Source organism: Marmota flaviventris, chromosome 9, assembly GCF_047511675.1.
Source record: "Marmota flaviventris isolate mMarFla1 chromosome 9, mMarFla1.hap1, whole genome shotgun sequence".
Classification (NCBI taxonomy): domain Eukaryota; kingdom Metazoa; phylum Chordata; class Mammalia; order Rodentia; family Sciuridae; genus Marmota; species Marmota flaviventris.
The window spans coordinates 52,451,068-52,469,313 of NC_092506.1; the positions used below are offsets into that span (position 1 = coordinate 52,451,068).

The 18,246-nt window shown below is 48.4% G+C and overlaps 1 protein-coding gene across 10 annotated transcripts in view; it reads left to right on the forward strand.

Moving 5' to 3' along the window:
- Irag1 (inositol 1,4,5-triphosphate receptor associated 1) overlaps positions 1 to 18,246 on the forward strand; it is a 118,725-nt gene that overhangs the window by 26,416 nt on the left and 74,063 nt on the right. For 6 of the 10 annotated variants that reach the window (XM_071616389.1, XM_027942254.3, XM_034636610.2 and 3 more), the window contains 2 exons: positions 10,395 to 10,629; positions 15,701 to 15,858. In XM_071616389.1, the coding sequence (XP_071472490.1) occupies positions 10,563 to 10,629; positions 15,701 to 15,858 (225 nt within the window). In that variant the 5' untranslated portion in view covers positions 10,395 to 10,562. Of the gene's footprint in view, positions 1 to 10,394; positions 10,630 to 15,700; positions 15,859 to 17,560; positions 17,633 to 18,246 lie in introns of those variants that run through there. The other 4 variants (XM_027942258.3, XM_071616390.1, XM_027942259.3 and 1 more) reach the window with 3 other exon arrangements.

Below are 18,246 nucleotides of genomic sequence, written 5' to 3' on the forward strand. Positions count from 1 at the left end.
AGTTGAAACTTGACGCATGAACATGTCTTGCTGTCCTCTAGACTATCTTTTAGTTGGGAACATGGAAGTTAGTCAAACCCAGTCCCTCCTCTGGGACTAAGTGTTTAGTGGGGAAGAGCCCTGAGACCCAGTGGTTTGGGCTGGAGTTTCTGAAGGATGCTGAACTCATCAATGGGAGCAGGGATACAGGAGAAAGAGCAGGTTCTGAGAATGGAATGTGGTGATATTTTAGCTCAGGGCAAGCTCATTAGTACTGGATCTTCGGAATTTTTTTATGTTTATTTTTTAGTTGTAGTTGGACACAATACCTTCCTTCTTTCCTTCCTTCCTTCCTTCATTTATTTATTGTGGTGCTGAGGATCGAACCCAGCGCCTTGCATGTGCTAGGTGAGCGCTCTACCGCTGAGCCACCACCCCAGCCCCTGGATCTTAGTTTTCCAGTTTAAACTTTCATGTAAGCAACAGAGCAGAGAGGAGAGAAAAGTCTTTGGTGCTGAGAAAGACCTTGTACAGACAGCTTTATGAAGGCTAGGCTGTATGTACCAACTGAAATTCTTTATCCTAAGTGCCCAATGAGCCCACACATGCTAGCTTAAGGAAGAAAAAGGAGAGGGGTGGTATTCATTTGTTCTCAAAACACAAAAGCCCAGAGATACCAGGCACAGCTTGATCAGGGCCTTAGATGGAGATTAGCCTCAGTTTCTTTTTGGTTCTTAGCTGTGCTCTGTTTCATCTTGATTTCATCCTTATACAAGTTTTTCATCATAATTGTTAGCCCATAAAAACCAGGCCAAACGCAAACTTCACAGATCAGCTCCTAATTTTATTTAGGAGCAAAGTTTCATGCAGGAATGGGGTATACAGGAATGGGGTGACGCTCCTCTGAGGGACCCACTTTCCTGAGTCCCAAAGGAGGAGTTTGGGTTTACACAGGTTATATGGAGAGGTGATTTAGTGAGCGTGTCAGCTTGGGCACTCAGGAATTTGGATTTTTGGGTTTGGGGTTAGTGGCCAGCACCTGGAGAGGGTTTATCTTGGAAGAGATTAATGTTTCCCAGAGATATCATTCAAGGGTTGATGAAACGCTCTCTCCCCATCTGTGGCCAGCATCTGAAAAGGATTTATCTTGAAAAAAAATGAAAGTTATCAACATATGGCTTTCTTTTTCACTCACTTTTCCTGGGCCACATTATCTTGGGGTTTTTAATTTTCTATGTCTAATAATAACAAGAGTGATTCTGGTGTCACCCCTTTAAATCCAGGTTCTGCAGTTAAGAATAAGAATGTCTTTCCCTGGATGCCCTGTGAAGTCTTATTATTTCTCATTGGCTGTGGCCAGGTCACATGCTCACTCTCCAGCCAATCATTGTGACCAGAGGGATATGAGGCAAAGATGTCTTAAGGCTGCCTCTGGCCCTGGGGTTGCCACCTAGGCACCTCACTTTTGATGGAATGACTGCTATCAATAGGCAATAGGGAACCCTAAACTTGTTGGGGAGAAAGTGGGGGCATAGGCAGGTAACTTACTTAACCCTGCCCTGTGATGGGGAGCCAAGGGCCACCGTGGTGAAGAACTCATTCCCACATGGCGATAGTGTCACAATCTGTTCTTCGTCTCCCAGAAGGCCCTGTCTCAGTCCTGCCTTTGGTTTGCTGGAGCACAGGTTAAACCAGACTCTGCCCTCCAGGCCACACCCAGGTTATTGGACCTATTTCCATGGCTTCTGAGAACTGGGATCCCCAGCATGGAGATAAGCAGGGACAGCACTGAACCTGGGGGTGCTCCACCATTCCTGGAAAAGCTCTCTCTTCTTTGTGCCTTAGAGGATCTCAGTTGCTTCCTGCGGACCCCAGGGGACACTGTGGAAGGACTTTCGGTTCCTTGGTAGAGGGCTGTTCTTCACCTGGAATGGTACTGGTGGACTGTGCTGACCCTGGAGTAGGGCTGTGATCTGGAATGATCAAAAGCCCCATCAGGAAATGTCTCCCAACACCCTATTCTGTCTCTGCTGAGGTTAGAGAATAACAGAATGAGCCCTCTTGAGGGACTGGGTGAAGACCCCATTTTGGGAACAGGAGACCCAATTTTCATCCTGATTCTGTTTCTCATGCTCACTTTGCCTCTTTGAGGCTCAGTTTCTTCATCTGTAAGATGGAGATATGATAGTTTTCTAAGAGCGGAAACATCCAAGAGCGCAGCTAAGGTTATGTGCTGGGTGTGTAGCAGGCGATGTGAAAACTGAGGTCTGATTCCAAGAGTCCACAGTTTCAAAGGTGGGACCCACCAGGTACTCAGCATTGCCCTTGAGCTGTGCTAGGTCCCCACAGTGAAGGTAATGACAAAGCTCTCTATCCTCAGACTCAGCAGATGAGAGGAATGTGGAAGAAACAGAAATAACTGCATGGCAGACAGGGGCAGCCATGTATATAATATCCAGGAAAGAACAGGGAAGCTTCCTGGAGGAGGCAGCCTTGACAGACTCACTCCAAAGCTCCAGTGCATAGCACAGCACCTGACATATGGCAGATGCTCAACAAGCATTTTTTGAATGGATGGATGATTTAGGCAGGCATCAGGGAGGCCATCTTTATCTTCTGACTTTCTTAAGTTGCTGCAGAGAGATCCTGATGAACACTTTCTAGAACAAAACTGGCAAGAGAGGGGGAGAGGAAGGGAAGCAGGAGAGAGGAACCCTTTAAGGTGGCAAGAAGCATCTGGCTTCCCTGTAATGAGACAGAATGGTTTCCAGAGGTCTGCCTCAAAGGAATGAGTGATTCTGGGTGCTAGAGAGCCAGGTTGCCCTAATGCCAGGTTGTCCCCTTATTAGGAGTTGGGCCATGTGTCCAGGTTTGATTCAAGATTGGACACATTGCAAATCCTCACGGTCCTCTCTCTCAGGAAGGAGATGGTTTTGAGAGTACCACAGCAGCAAATACCAGGGTGCTGCTTGCTTTGACCTATGCTACCAGCTGCTTGGGGATGCTTTGTCTAGCTTCTTCAATGGAGCTGGAGGGACCTGAGGGACTGCTCTGTGTCTTCCTGCTGAAGTTGAAGTTAAAGTTGGAAGTTCTGATAAGTTAATCCTAAAAGTCACATTTCAAAGGACTCCTAGGTGGTAAAACAGAGGCATGGAGGTGTCGGAGGAGGAGACCCTGATCTTGGTGAGGTTCTAGTTGATTGAATCCTATGGGGCAATGCCGCACGCAGTCTTGCTGGGCACAAATCACGAGCCACTCAAGCAGGAACAAACTTTGTTTCTGAACTCCACCAGCACACTCCACACACACTCCCCAGGAACTCTCCCGAACGCCACCCACGCGGCTCCTCCAGGAACACCACACACCAACCGGAACTCCCTCTCCTGGAACTTCCCCAACCAATGCGAACTCCTCAGGCAATCCTCGCGAGAACTCCAAAGTAGCGGTCACCCGAGGTGGACAGTAAAGGTCTAATATACAATTGAATCAATCCAGCATCATCTTAATGGCTCGCCTCTCAACCAGTACTATTGGCAAAATGCCAAGGGCCATTCTGACTCAGCTGTGGCTCTCAACAGGGCAATTTACACATCTGTGTGGCAGAGAAGACCGGAGACCCAGCTGGGAACCTGGGGAAGCTTGATGAGAACAGGGCAGGCAAGGCCATCCACCTGTGTGCACAGCAGCCCAGCTGACTCATGCTCACATCCCTCAAAGAGAACCAAATCCTCCCCATTTCCTGTGTGTGGAGCAACAGGCTACAAGTGGAATCAGCCCTGAAAGGATCCCTTGGCTTCCCAGGCATGCTCAAAAACCAGGTTTTGGATTTTTCTTTTTTTTCACTCATCGGTTCATTCATCTGTTCAAGAAACCCTTGGAGGTAGACTGTACACTGGTTCTGCTATGCTGGAGCCCACCCCGAGATGATTCTTAAATGAAGCGTAGTTGAGAAGAGGGAATGGGAGAAGGTGGTGGGGAGAGTGTGCCCCAGCAACACAGTGAGCTGGAGGACTGTTCACACTTCATACCACCCTGGAGATTTATGCCTCTATTAGTTGATAGACATTTGTCAAATCTGGACTAAGTGGCAAAAACCTTTCAGAACCACTGAAAAAATGATCACAAAACAAAATGACAGCAAGAGACTGTGGAACCCAGAAGAGGGGCATCAGAGGGGGACATATGGGCAGGCTTCCCAGAGGAAGTGGCTGAGCAAGAGTTGGCCAGGGAACTCCAGACAGGAAATTCCCCTGAAAGGTTCAGAGCCTCAACCAGCTCATGCTGAAATGAAGACCACTGACGTGCTAAAGTAGTCCGTGTCAACCATTCACTCTAAGTCATTTTTCAGGACACCAAAGAGACTATGTTTTTTCCCTTTAACAATTCCATTCTTTTGTATGCAAATAAGGCAAGCTCATCATGGGAAAACATAGATATAACTATTTTAAATAAAGTTAATTCATAATTCTGCTTGAAGATAACCACTCTTTTCTGGAGATTGAACTCAAGGGCATTTAACCACTGAGCCACATCCCCTGCAATTTTTTGTATTTTATTCAGAGATAGAGTCTCACTGAGTTGCTTAGGGGCTTCACTAAGTTGCTAAGGCTGGCTTTGAACTTGTGATCCTCTTCCCTCCCAAACTGCAGGAATAACTGGTATGCATCACCACACCCAGCAGATAGCCACTCTTAACATTTGGGTTTTGGCCTTTTGGACACACACACACACACACACACACACATACACACACATGTTTCACATACAATGTGTATACATAAAATGATATGTGATTTTTAAATGGAAGTAGAATCATGCTGATCATAGTTTTCTTTCCCCACTCAGTATATTGAGAACAAAAACAACTATTTGTTGTATAGCAACAAATCTTTACATATTTTGAATGAAAGCATTCTGAAAGGGAACTTATTCTTTCTCTGGTTTGTCCCAAGCAGCCAGTTTGGGAGCTTTACTTCATTCATGCCTTACCCATGTGCTGAGCTGTAATCCGGGCATGGGCTCTGTGGCCAGGAAGGAGCAGAGAAAGAAGCCCACCTGTGCTGAGCAGGGCCAGAGTCTGCTAAACTGAGCAGTCTGTCTGCTCTTCGGGGTGCAGCCACTTCCTTGCTCATGGTCACTTGCCCCTTCTTATTGGCTTTTGTGTGCTGTGGGTTGGAAAATCAGAAACCCAAACCTGACACGTGCGTGGAAAGGAGGCACCTAGGTTAGAACTGAAGTCCCTATTGCAAAAGTGAAGGTGACTGTGTTTCCAGTGTTCTGTGTCTCAGAAACAAGTAAAGAACACTTCCTAAGTGTCCATTCTGTGCTGCACATTTTACATGTTTTATCTTGTTTGAGCCCCCATAGCAATCCTCTGAGAGAGTATCTGATCCCCACTTGACAAATGGAGACTGAGCCCCGAGAAGTTCATTGCTTTGCCAAGGGTCACTGAGCTGCAAGGGACAGAGCCATAAGGGAGCCTGGTCTGTTCCACTCCCAATCCCTGCTGTTCTTTTGTGCCTTAGTTTGCTATCTCTCTGGGGCTGCTTTTGGAAGGATGGCGTTTTCATAGGCATGAGGCATGACCACTGAAGTGAGTGCAGGGGTCCTTTGCTTGGAGAGTGCTCTGGGTCCAACGAAGGTTTGAGGCAGACACAGACCAAAGGATGTCTCCTCAGGTGACTTTTCTGGGGACCAGAGACAAAGAGAGACCCACAGTGTCACAAACTGCACGGAGAACAGGAGTCATGTGGACAGAATGGGGAATCATCAATCTTTAGGAAGGATGGGTCTCTGCTTAGCTCACTGGCCCCGCCAGAAGAGAGCTCACAGATGACTCTGCTTGATTTAAATTAGATTCATTAGCGAAGAAGGCCCAGAGGGACATATTTTAGTGTATAAAATCAAAGGTGGCAACTGGCGGCTACAGAAGGAATTCCCTGAAGATCTGTTTGGTCTTCATATTTCTCTAAACTTTTTGTTGTTGTTTCTCTAAATTTTTCTGTTGGCTTTGAGTGATATTATTTTTAACATCTATAGGGTTTGGTCTTTTCTTGGAAACTTGGGAGATTTGGTCAACAAAAAATGGTGTTTCTTCTTGACCCCCAAACAAATTGGTAGCTGCCCCAGTTCAATGGCACCTGCACTCTCTGTCCTACCACTGTCCCCATCTCTCCAGGGTGGCTCTGTCATTCACTGTGCCTGCCTGGCCCTGAAAGGATTTGAGTGTGTTATTTCTGCATGAATCTTATTTTCACAGAAAATCTTCTTATCTGTTTATCAGAGATCTGCTGTTATTCATTCACTAATTTGATAAATATTGAGTGAGGAGCTATTCTGTTTTTGACCCCGTACTGGACATAGGTCATTAAATGATGAATATTTATAAGGGTTAACATAAAAAAATATGAGTAAAGCATGGTCCCTGTTGTCAAGGTGGGGTGAGGTCTGTGCCAAATACTCTGGGAGAAGAGTCCAGTAGGCTAAGTAACCCCCTCCCCCCAGATGTCTACATCTGGAACCTAAGGATTTTACCTTAAATGGCAAAAGAACTTATGCAAATATAATTAAACTGAGATGCTTAGATGGAGAGATTACCCTGGGTTATCTGGGTGGACTCAGGGTAATCACAAGAGTCCTCAGAAAAAGGAGATGGAAGGTCAAATTCAGAGAAGGAAATGTGAAGATGGAGGCAGAGGGCAGGGAGAGAAGATGCCAGTTCCTTTGCTGGCAGATTTTCCTCTTGAGCTTCAGAAGAAACCCAGCCTGGCCAACACTTGGATTTTAGCTCTCTGAGACTGAGTTTGGACTTTTGACCTCCAGAATTGTAAGATAATAAATTTGTGTGGTTGTAAGCACCAAGTTTGTGGGGTCACAGAAGCAATAGGAAAAAAATACAGGATAGGAATAACTTTTTTCCTGGAGAAAAGAGGAGGGATGGGTTTATGAGGGACGGTATCTTTGAACTGGGTCTTGAAGAATGAGTTCATTAGGTAGAGAATGGGGGTGGAAAGCAGCTCAGGCATAGGAAAAAGGATACATGCAAAGTGTGTTTTAAAAAGCAGGGCATATTTGGAGGTTGGCTTAGGTCTATTATGGTTGGAGCACAAGGTGTGCCACGGCTCTAAGAGGAGATAAGGATGCAGACAGACTGAGGTTGGCTCAGAACTGGTACAAAACTCAAAAATTTTAGAAAGGGGAAGGACAGTCTCATTTATGCTTTAGAGAGACTGCTCTGGCATCATTGTGGAGGGTGGTTGGAAGGAGCCAGACCAGAGGTAAGGAATCCAGCAAAGTTATTGCAGTGACTCAGATCCCACAGAGCCCTGGCAGGGATGGCAGGATGGGAAACAGGGAAGAGATCGGAGGTAATTCTGAGCTAGGATTGGCAGGGCTTGGAATGTAATGGGACGTGGAGAGGGATGGAGATGGCGGGGTCATGATGGCTTCGGGTTTCTAGCTTGGTGCCATGCACTAGAGCACCCGGGCAGTGGGCTGGGGAGGGCAAGAAGCAATGGACTCCCGTGGGAGGGGCCCATGTTACACTTGGGAAGCGTTGTCCAAAGGAAACTGGCATAAAATCTCCATCACAGTGCTGTGGCAGGGTGGTATTCTGTATTCCTTTTGTACCCTGACAGGAGCAAGAAACAGGGGGTCTGGGAGTACTGGATCTGTGGTGGCAGATGTTTAACAGGCAGCTCTCTGGAGGAAGAGGGGCCCTGCTGCCTAGCATTTTCTCCTTCTGTAGGTCACTACTTTCATTATACCAATTGCTAAGTGGACATCACTGATGATGAAGCTAAGAGATGTGTGGTGCACATCAATAGGCAGTGTGTCCCCTCTTCAGTCATCTCAAAGTCCTAGATCATAGTAAAACCTAGGAAAATGAGAAGGAAGTGGTTGAGTATTTATTTCTTTTAGTGCAACTTATTAAATTCTAAGTTTGTGTGAATTATTTATTTATTTTTGGTAACAAAGATTGAACCCAGGGGTGCTTAACCACTGAGCCACATCCCCCCCTTCCCTCTACTTTAAATACGTATTTTATTAGAAACAAGGTCTTGCTCACTGAGTTGCTCAGGGCCTTGCTAAGGTTGCTGAAGTTGGGTTTAACTTTCGATCCTCCTGCCTCAGTTTCCCAAGTTGCTGGGATTATAGGTGTGCGCCACTGCACCCAACCTGATTTAATTTTTAATAATGTGTTTAACAGCCAGCTTTCAAAACTCCTAGAAACTTTACCTTTGGCCTTGTGAACTGTACAAGCAGGGTCCTGCACCCCACTGGGAGGCCCCTCCAAAGTGGGAGGTAGAAAGGTCTAGAAACCTGCCTACCACTCCTCCACGCTCAGGGTCTCACAAGGTTACACGCCTAGGGAGGCAGAATGGAGCCCAGACCTAGGAGCAGCTCTCTGGCCTCTATTTCTTTGTGGTGACCCCTTGGGGCCTTGCCCTTTATGGGGTCTCAGACCCAGGAATACCGTGTGGTCCTTGACCCCAGAGATGATGACTCATGTCACCCCGCAGTGAGTGACTCAGGGAAGAGGCTGCCGGCCGGACGGATGGCCTGGAACAAAGCGAACTGGGCAAGATTTATTTCTGCTTAGAGCTAAATGGGAGACTCAGATACTTTTCTGCTGTTCCCGGCGCCTTTGAACTGCCTCCGATTGAGCAATTGCACATATTTCCAAGAAGAAAAAAATGTTTTCAAGTGGACTTATTTTTAAAAAAGAATTGCTGAAGTGAACAAGCTGGAAAGGAAACCTGGGGAGATGTTTTGGCTTATTTCCTGTCATGGCCAGGGGAGGGGGAGAGAGGGAGGAAGGGAAGACTGACCCTGACTTGACCGCTTCTCAAGGAGTACAGGACCTGGATGTCAGACATTTCGGGGCTTCCTCAACCCCTCTCTTTCTCCAGAAGATATCTAAATTCCAAGGGGCTTCCTAAGAACCAGGGCACCAGGGCGAGGACAATGTCACCTCTCCTGATTTGACAACATGTCCCTCACCTCCCCAGCAGTTCTTGGTCAGTAGGTCACTGAATCATCCTTCTCAGGGCACCTAGGGATCTGGCAACTCCAATCCTGGGTCCACAGAAATGATTGTGTTGTCCCCTGCCCCTGGAACATGAAGGCCTTGTGAGGTTGTCTAGAGGCCTATGTAGACATACCAGCGGCCACTCCCTCTCACTGGGGGCTTCACCCTGAGGTTCTGGCTGGGAAGTGGGATGCAAGGTCACTGGGCTCAGCTTGGGGTTTTCCCAAGGAAGGGAAGCAGGCACAGGCCCCTTCTGGGGACATCCCAGTCTGCCCTGTCGCTGCCTCTCCTCACAATCCTATACTAGTCCTGGGGAGAGAGGCTTACCTTTACTTGGGATGTTTTCTCCCAAATCCTTTTTTTCTGTGTCTTATACCCTTTCCATATCCCTTTGAAACCTAAAAGGTAGGACTGGGCTGTTTCTTTTCTACCTCCTGCTGCTACAGGGTCCCCAAGGCAGTGGGCACAATGATGTCTCCAAGGCCCTGAGATAAGGGTCATTGGGGAAAAGGAAGACCCCGGGAAGTGAGGGGCCTCATGGCTATTTACTTCTCTTGGTGCACTTCCTCCCAGCCCCCTGCACAGCTGAGCACCCCCAGGACCTGGTCCAGCCTCTCCTTACGTGGCCTGGCTCTGGTCTGCAGGTGTGGACTCTCTCTGGGAACCCCCAGCCCACTATAGAGATCTGTGGGAGTGAAAAGTGTGGCCAGAGACACTGGGTCCTGCAAGGTTTCCCAGAGAGGGGCAGATCCCAGGGAGCTAGGGTGCTGGGGTCAGGCCCTATGCTCCAGCCAATGGACCACAGGAGGTGGTGCTGAGGGACACGTCCTGGGGAAAGTGCCCTCCGATTCCTCATCCTTCCCTCTCTTTGCCGGAGGCCTTCTCCCCACTCCTCCACCTTCTCCACCCCTCCCTACAACCCCATTCTGCCCTACAAGCAAAATATGCTTTCTGAAAGAATCTAGGGCCCCCACCAACAACTGGGTGTGGTGATGTCCTCTGCAGTCATTCATCTACTGGCCAGCACTGTGCCCTGTGCTCTTCCAGGACAGGACCTGCTCTAGGTCACGCCTCTTACTTGTGGATAGAAACCTCTTGTCCTTTGGGGCCTACCCTCACCACAGGGGTGGCAGAAAGAACTGGATGTGAAACCAGACAGACCACACTACAGATCTAGGAATGATCACAGTGCAGATCTGGGACTGACCACACTACAGACCCAGGACTGACCCCAGCACTGACCTGGGCTGTCCACAGCCCTGTGCTCTGGTCTCCCAGCCCAGTCATGTTTGCAGAAGGACCCTCATCCACAGGGCATGGCATGGCCTCTGAGGGCTCTAATTCCAGGCCTGTCTGATGATGTGGTATCTGTTTTTCTGTACAGATGAGAAGCCCATGGCCAGGCCAGGACTGTTTCTCCTCGACTTGCAAGAGACCAGCCAGGGGATTCTGAGCCACCTAGGATGAACTGCAGGACATCGGGGCCGTGGTTGGGTCGTGATGCCATGGCTGAGAGAACTCAGCAGCCTGCTCAGTGCGTGGGAAGGACCCTATGGAGTACATGCTGTGTGCCACCTTGCACGCACTTCCTAATTTAATCCACACGACGGCCCTAAAAGGTGGGTACTACTACCTCCATTTGACAAATGAGGAAACTGAGGCTGGGGAAGACAGACCCAGCAAGGAAAAGGCAGAGCAAGAGTTGCAGCTCCGTCTGTCTAGCTCTCAAGCCTTCTTGGGACCTCCCAAGACTAGGAAGTGAGTGGGTGTCCTGGGGTGGGCCTCCACCAGGGCACATTTATGGGATACAGGACTCAGCTCTACCGTTGGCCAGGCCCAGGAACCACAGAAATACCTCCCAACACCTCGAGCTCTTTTCCAGTGCCCAAGGATGTTCTCCAAGTCTGCCCTAGGTGAAGGCGGGGTAGGAACGTCCTCCTTCTCAAGAGCACGAGACAGATCTGGAGGGGAAGGAAGGTGGGGGTGCTGCTTCTTGGTGCCAGTACATTTGCTTATTATCTGTTGCAAGCTCAGCCTCCAAAATCAGATGCCAGAAAACTTCCAGGGCAGCAGGGGCCAGGAGTTGGGGGGCCTTCTCGGATGCTGCCTGCCTCCCAGGCATGGCATTGGTCTAATCTTTATCCCTGTCTGGTCTCAGTTCCCCGTTTGCAGAAGTGGGAGCAGAGGAAACACTGACAAATCTCCAGGAACCCTCCCTGTCCCTTCTGGATTTTCAGAGGGGTTGAGAAATATGTGTACAGTTACCCCAAGCAATCCCCTGCCTCAGCTCCTCATCCAGAGAGAGCTAGACCAGATATTAATAGCAGCCTAATCGCTCTCACATTCTTTATGTGCTAAATGAAAGCAAAATCCCAAGCTGGAAGAACAAAGTCCTCCCTTCTGAGCAGACTGAGTCACTCCACGAAGGTCAGCGGAGCCCGGTTAACCCCTGCTTTCCCAGATTGGCTTCTTGGCTCTTTCCCAGTGACAGAAATTAACAGAGAGACTGAGCCACATGGCACACAGGCTGTGCTCCTGGGACACTGTGGTTTCAGAGAGGGCTTTGATCTCTTCTGGGCTGGTCACACAGCTCTGGGAGAGGCCACTGCCTGCCAAGAATGCCACTCACAAGGCAGAGGGCCCCACAAAGAGCTGGAGAGACAGACAGATCTGCAGTGCCGTTCAGAGACCATGTGAGGTTGGGCAAGTCTTGGGCCCTCTGTTTCCTCATCTGTAATGGTGACTGTGGCTGGCCACACTGGGGCTTGCACGGTCACTCTGTCATGGCAGCCCTCTCCGGCAGCCCACAGGGCCGTGCAGCAGCTCTTCTCTGCAGCTTGTGGAACAGCTTGTGCTCTTGACCTGGAGTGGGACTTCCTGGGGTGAATGGTTGGATGAACAAACCTGTGGTATGAATGGAAGAGTCAGGAGGTGAGGGGGGAGTGTATGGCTGACGCAGTGGACGGAAGGATGAAGGAACACCCCTGTAGCTCCACACAGTGGGGGTCACGCAACCTCAAACTGTGGCCCACTCTTTTGCGCTCAGAAGACCCCTGGACTGGCAACCAAGGTGCTGGTGTTGCTTCCCCTTCCCTGCCCCTGGGAGCTGATGCTCTGGTTCTCAGCGGGTTGTGGGGCACCTGTGCTAGGCTTTTCTGCTACACTCTAGCAGAACTCCTGGTGGAGAAGGCAGAGGAGAAAGATGACGGGCCTGGGAGTCAGACGAGCCTGGTTTATCATTCTTGCCATTTGCTATCTGTGTGATCTTGAGCAAGTTGCTGAACCTCTCTAAGTCTTCATTCTTGAATATCTTCAACGGGAATAATCCAACCTATTCCATGAGGGTTAAACAAAATAGCAAAGTAGCACCTGAAATGTACCTAGCATAGGGCCTCATACAAAGTGGGAAACCTAGAAATATCTGATGCATGCAGGCATGAACAAGAGTATGTTCCACTAACAGGGGCAGATAAGCATATTTAAGAGTGGTATTTCTAGCCTCTTGAGTTATACAAATGATGGAAATTTACTCCAGAAGAGGCTCTTGGGTAACTTGCACTTTTAGAAAAGGTTACTAAACCCAGTTAAGTTGTATCTCCTCTCTGCACCTCAGTTTCTCTTCCTGTTAAATGGGCCAGGTTCTATTTAAGCACTGGCTAGAGGCATAATCTATGGAGTTCAAAGAGCTGATTGGTTCTTGGGATAGTCCCATCTAACCCTTTCCTGACCCAGCTGGAGAGAGAGCGAGAAGGGCCGGGAAGCCAGTTAAAGAAGGAGCTGCAGGGAGACCAAACATCACCAAATGTTTTTTCCTTTTTTGGGCTGGTGCTCTAGATCACCACTTCCTGGAGATTGTATTCCAAACTCTGCTGTGATGAATGTGAGGTCCATGTGCCCATGAGCTCCCGCGGAACCCAGATGTCATTCTGGGGGAGGGACTCGGCTTCTACCTTGCTATTTTAAGCAGCCAGTTTATAATAATGGATGGGAGAGAAAGCAAACAGGGCCGGAGCAGCGTGGGAATGGCTGCAGGCAGGGCTGCCAGGGCTCCTCTGAGCAGCTTGGGTTCCACCTTGTCAAGGGTGGGACCTCAGCCACCATCCACTCTGCCTTCCTCCTGCAGCAGGCCGCTACGTCAGTGTTTGACCATCTTCAGTCATTGCTGTTTGCTTTGCTGACCAGGGACTTTCGTGAAGAGAGGGACGGGGAAGGGATATAGAGGGTTAAAATCGGGGTCTTTCTGATGTGATGGTGGAATGTCGTGACTCCAGAATTCTGGGATGAAGCCTCAGGTTTTGCAGTTTGTTGTGACTAAGAAGAGTCCAGGATTTCAGAAGTCAGGACTGGAAAGCTCCTGGCATTGGTTGGGAATCCTGTGGCCCCTGCGCCAGCCTTTACCGCAACTCTCCCAGGACTAGGGAGCTCTCTGCCTTAAAGAGTGCCCTGTTCCATCTTCAGAGAGTCCAGACACTACAAGGTTTCCTTTGCCCTCCTTCTCTGACCTTTGTGTCACTGGTCATGCACCTGTCCTTTGGGGAACAACAGTCTTCAAATGAATGCCTTTCAAACCTCTGTGAAGAGATTACACTTTTCCCCGTACCTTCTCTTGTCCAGGTCAAAGTCCTCTAGTTCTTTAAACACAAGTTCTTGTCCTCTTAACATCCTGCTTCCCCTTTTCTGAACATGTCCTAATTTGTCTGAGTCCTTCTTATGCTATGGAGCACAATTCACTTTTTATAGTTTAAGACCTAAAGGAAAGATGGAACAGTTACCTCCCATGTTTTGGAAACCATACTTTTATCAAGATACCCAGGACCTGCAAATCTTGAGTGGGAGATAAGACCAACTTTGTTAGTAGAATTGGGGATTGTGGATACTTTTTTGCTGTGGTGCTATGACCATATAACCCCTGCTACCAAATACTTTACTAGGTATCACTGGCATCATTACTGCTGAGTTCCACGTAAAGATGATAGAAATTAGCCACAGAGCTCACTTTTGGGAGAACCTCTCAATGTATTCATATGGTAGCCCCTTGGGATGGAAAACACAGTGCCCTGGCCCCATGACTCTCATTCCTGAGAGCCAGGTTAAATCTGCACGGGTGGCCTCTCTTCTTCTAATCTCATCTATTCTGTCTAGATAGATTCCGTTTGCATTTCAGTATTTATGGCTCAGCTCAAACGCTATTTATTTTGGGGGGGCAGGGTACTAGGGATTGAACTCAGGGGCACTCGACCACTGAGCCACATCCCCAGCCCTTTTTTTTTTGTATTTTATTTAGAGACAGGGTCTTGATGAGCTGCTTAGGACCTTGCTAAATTGCTGAGGCTGGCTTTGAACTTGCAGTCCTCCTGCCTCAGCCTCCCAAGATGCAGGGATTATGGGCATGCGCCACCACTCCTGGCACTATTTCTAAAGTAGAATCTTCACTAACATTTCGTCCTCCTTCCCAGTTTCCAAAGATAGGGATTCTTTCCTGTGGTTTGTCACTGCCAAAGTGTTTACCCCATTATGCTGTTTTCTGACTGCCTCTAACCCTGGACTCCGTGCTCCTGGGGGGCCAAGACCACGTCCTCAGCATCTTGGTGTCACAGTGCCTAGCACAGACCCAGCAAATTGTGTTTGTAGAGAAAGAACGAATGATGTTCAGACCATGCTGAACTTGAGATTTCTTGAGGTGACCAGCAGGGGTCGCCCCTACCGTTTCCGAGCTGAGTGGGGCTATTGAATTAAGAGCAGAGAAGCACCCGTCAAGAAGGTGGTCACCTTGACAAATCCCAGGGCTGAAGGTTTCTAGTTCTTTAAACCAACAGCCATTTTTTTGTGAGTCTTTGGAATATCTGCAATGAGCCAGACACCTTGCCTTCCTCAGGGAGCGAGGTCTGGAGGTGTGTGTTGGCAGGGGTCGGGTCCGGGAGCTGGGGCTGATGCCAGATTCCGCCTTTCCAAGCCCTTTCTGTGGACGAGAAGAACACCTAATATCATGGAAAGTGGTGGAGCTTTCTGGCTCTTCCTCCTGCTGACCAAATTAGCAGTCAGCAGCACCTCACCTAGAACCTGTGACCTAGAAGGTGCTCAGGAAATGACAGTGTCCTTCTCTCCATGGGGAGGAGGTCAGAAAACTGCCAAGGAAGGTTGTGTGGTGTAGTGGAAAGAACCCAGGACTCCAATCAGGAAGATCCAGATGTAAACGCTTGGTTCTTTGTGTGATTCAGGGCAAGTAGCCTCCATTCTCTGAGGAAGTCCGTTTTGTAGAATGGCACCATCAATGCCTACGTCAGAGGTCCTCAGGAGGATTCAACCAGATGATGGTAGTCATGCTCCTAGGATAGTGGCTGGCACACAGTAGGCACTCAATAAATGGTGCACAAATACCAACCTGATCCCAACAGAGTATCCTTCATGAGATACAGCTTTGAGGAGTTTGAAGCACTTTTCTCCTTTCTGAAATAGCTCATGTTTACTGTAAGGACCAAATTAGATGCAAAAGGTCACCTCTGACTTTGTAAACAAAGCCAGAGAGCCGGAGGAAGTGCACTTCCAAATGCCCTCTCCTAGCCTAGCTTGACCTCAGGCTTGATGCAAACTCAGGCTGGCTCTCTCCGTGGCTCTTGGCTCCTGGAAATGGAACCCAGCTTGGGACAGGGATGGGAAGGAATTTGACTTGTCCTTTTGGCGTCTCCCCAGCCTGCGGAGCCCAGGCCTCTTGGAGCATCTTTGGGGCTGACGCAGCAGAGGTTCCGGGCACACGCGGCCACTCCAGCCAGGAGGCTGCCATGCCCCACATTCCCGAGGACGAGGAGCCCCCCGGAGAGCCACAGGCAGCCCAGAGCCCTGCCAGTCAAGTAAGTGCCCCCCTCCCTGCCCATGGCTAGCCTGGCTGGGGGCCAAGACAAGTGCCCTGGGCTGAAGCCTCAGCTCTCAGCAGGTCAGGGGGTTCTCAGGCAGCTTGTGTTGTCTGCAGTGGTACCTGGGGAAGGTATGTGGCTTCCAAACAGAGGAACACATCACCCTGAGTTCATTTGAAGTGACCATGACTGACATCCTGCATGTGGAACCATCTAGGCTTTATGGGAATTCAAACCCTCTAACCCGCAGCCTCCTCCTGAATTGGAGAAAGGCTTAGAAGAAAACCTGCCACACAGAGAGTCCAGTCACATCGAGGTGGTGATGGGCACCAGCCAAAGGCCACTTAGAGTGAATCAGCCTAAAATGGAGATCAAAATTTCATGGCAAATAGTGAAAAGAGTATTCAGTGAAATTTTATTATAAAATGGGACATGAGGAAAATAAGTTAATGAAGATAATATCATCAAGCAAATGAAATTATGAAAACAAGTTGTTTTTAGCTATATATATTACAAAGTGTAGATTATATGCTAATTTTCAGATTGAACAAAGAATCAAGTGTTGATTTGGGTGTTGATATGTTTATTCTTTTTTATACCAACGAAATGATATGTTCCCATGATGCCACATTCCCTAAGATTTATTTTATAACACCTTCTTAAGAGACTGTTTAATACTTAAGGGCTTCATCTAAGGATCTCTTTAAATTCTTTGCTATTCAAACCACCCAGTTTTGAAGAACCTGTCTTGCCATCATCCTCATTATTTTTTCTTAATTTGTTAACTGATCCAGCGCCATCTGATCCTTGCTGGTCAAAGACTGTGCACATGAAGGTTCCCAGCCTTGTTTTCTTTACTTCATGAACTTTGCAGTTGATTTGCACTGAACTTGTATCGTCCTGTGCTATCTGACAGTCGTCCAAACTGACCAGCACCACTGGGATGGACACTTGCTAAGCAAGGCAGGAATGTATGAGTGAGCGTTATTGTTCCAAATGGGCAGATTCCTAGTGAATATGTTCATGTTATGATGACATTTGTTTTCTTATACATCATGACTGTGGGAACTTAGATAGCAAATACTTAGAAAAGAATGGTCCCTGTATCCCCATATCCCAAGTTCATGGGTCTGAGATGTTGTAGAACTTGGCAGCCTTGGGGTGGCAAGGTGTCCTTTCCTTGAATGTCTAAATGACTGTGCGTCCAGTCCCATCTCTCTGTCTGCAGATTGAAGCTCAGGGTTTTACAAGCACCCCACGCCCACCCTGGGACATCTTGGGCCAGAGTGGGTCCTTGCTTATCAGCAAGCTTCAAGGTTGCCAAGTTCCAAGAGCTTGGGGACTGAAGAAGGAAATGGCAACAAGGAGAAACCACAATGGGATTGGAACGTGACTAATCCCAGATCCTCAGGTCATGACTTCCCCTGGGCTCCTCTCCTGATGGTCACCCGACCCTTAGCCCTTCACCAACAATGGCAGTGCCCTGAATCAGATCCTCATGTGAAATCTAGCTCTCCCATCCTGGGCAACTCCCCCGAAGAGCTTCCCCAAGAATAAAAGCATTCCTAAAAACAGAAATGAAAGATCAGCAAAGACACAGCTCCATTGTCAGGGAGGATAAACTCATTTTCTATTGAGTTCTAGTCTTCCTGGTTCTATGTTTTTTTCATGAGATGTTCTTTCATACCATACCCTCAGGAGTACTTCTGGCCCTTCTAACTCTCATGACTTCAAGCTACACATAGGTACCGGTCCCGAGGACAGAGTGAAGGTGAGTTTCTAGAGGAAGTCTAGGAGGGGAAGGAACCAATGGGCTTACTGCAAAGGCAGGGGTTGGAGACCTTTGATTGACCAGCAAGAGCTCCAGATTCTAGTTTCCCACAGGCTCAGTATCCCTGTGATCTCAAGCCAGAACCAGATTTCTACAAAATGATAGCATGAATTCTGATGGCCTCTAGTCCTGAGACCTTGAGACCAACCTGTTTGCTTTTTTATGTCTGTGATTCCTCCTGTGTCAACTAGGACAACTGAGCTGTTGCCTCTGGACTCTGTTCTCAAAGGGAAGAGTTTGCAAAGGAAAGAGTTTGTAGCCAAGGACTGGGGTCTTAGGGGATCCCCAGAATAATAGACGATCCAAGGTAGAGGATCCCAGATCACAGCCCAACATAGCCAGAGAGGTGGGGGACCATGCTGCTGAGACAGTTTAGATCCCCACCGCATGAGATTCAACATTCTTTTACTCTCTTCCCTTACTGCCTGGCCCTAGCCTCTCAGACTTCTCCTAGAAACCAATCAGGTATTGCCACTAAAGAGCTAAAATGCTGCTGCTATTGCATCCACTAGACAATCCACATTGGGCTTTTAAGGCAGCCTCAGCCTCGGGGG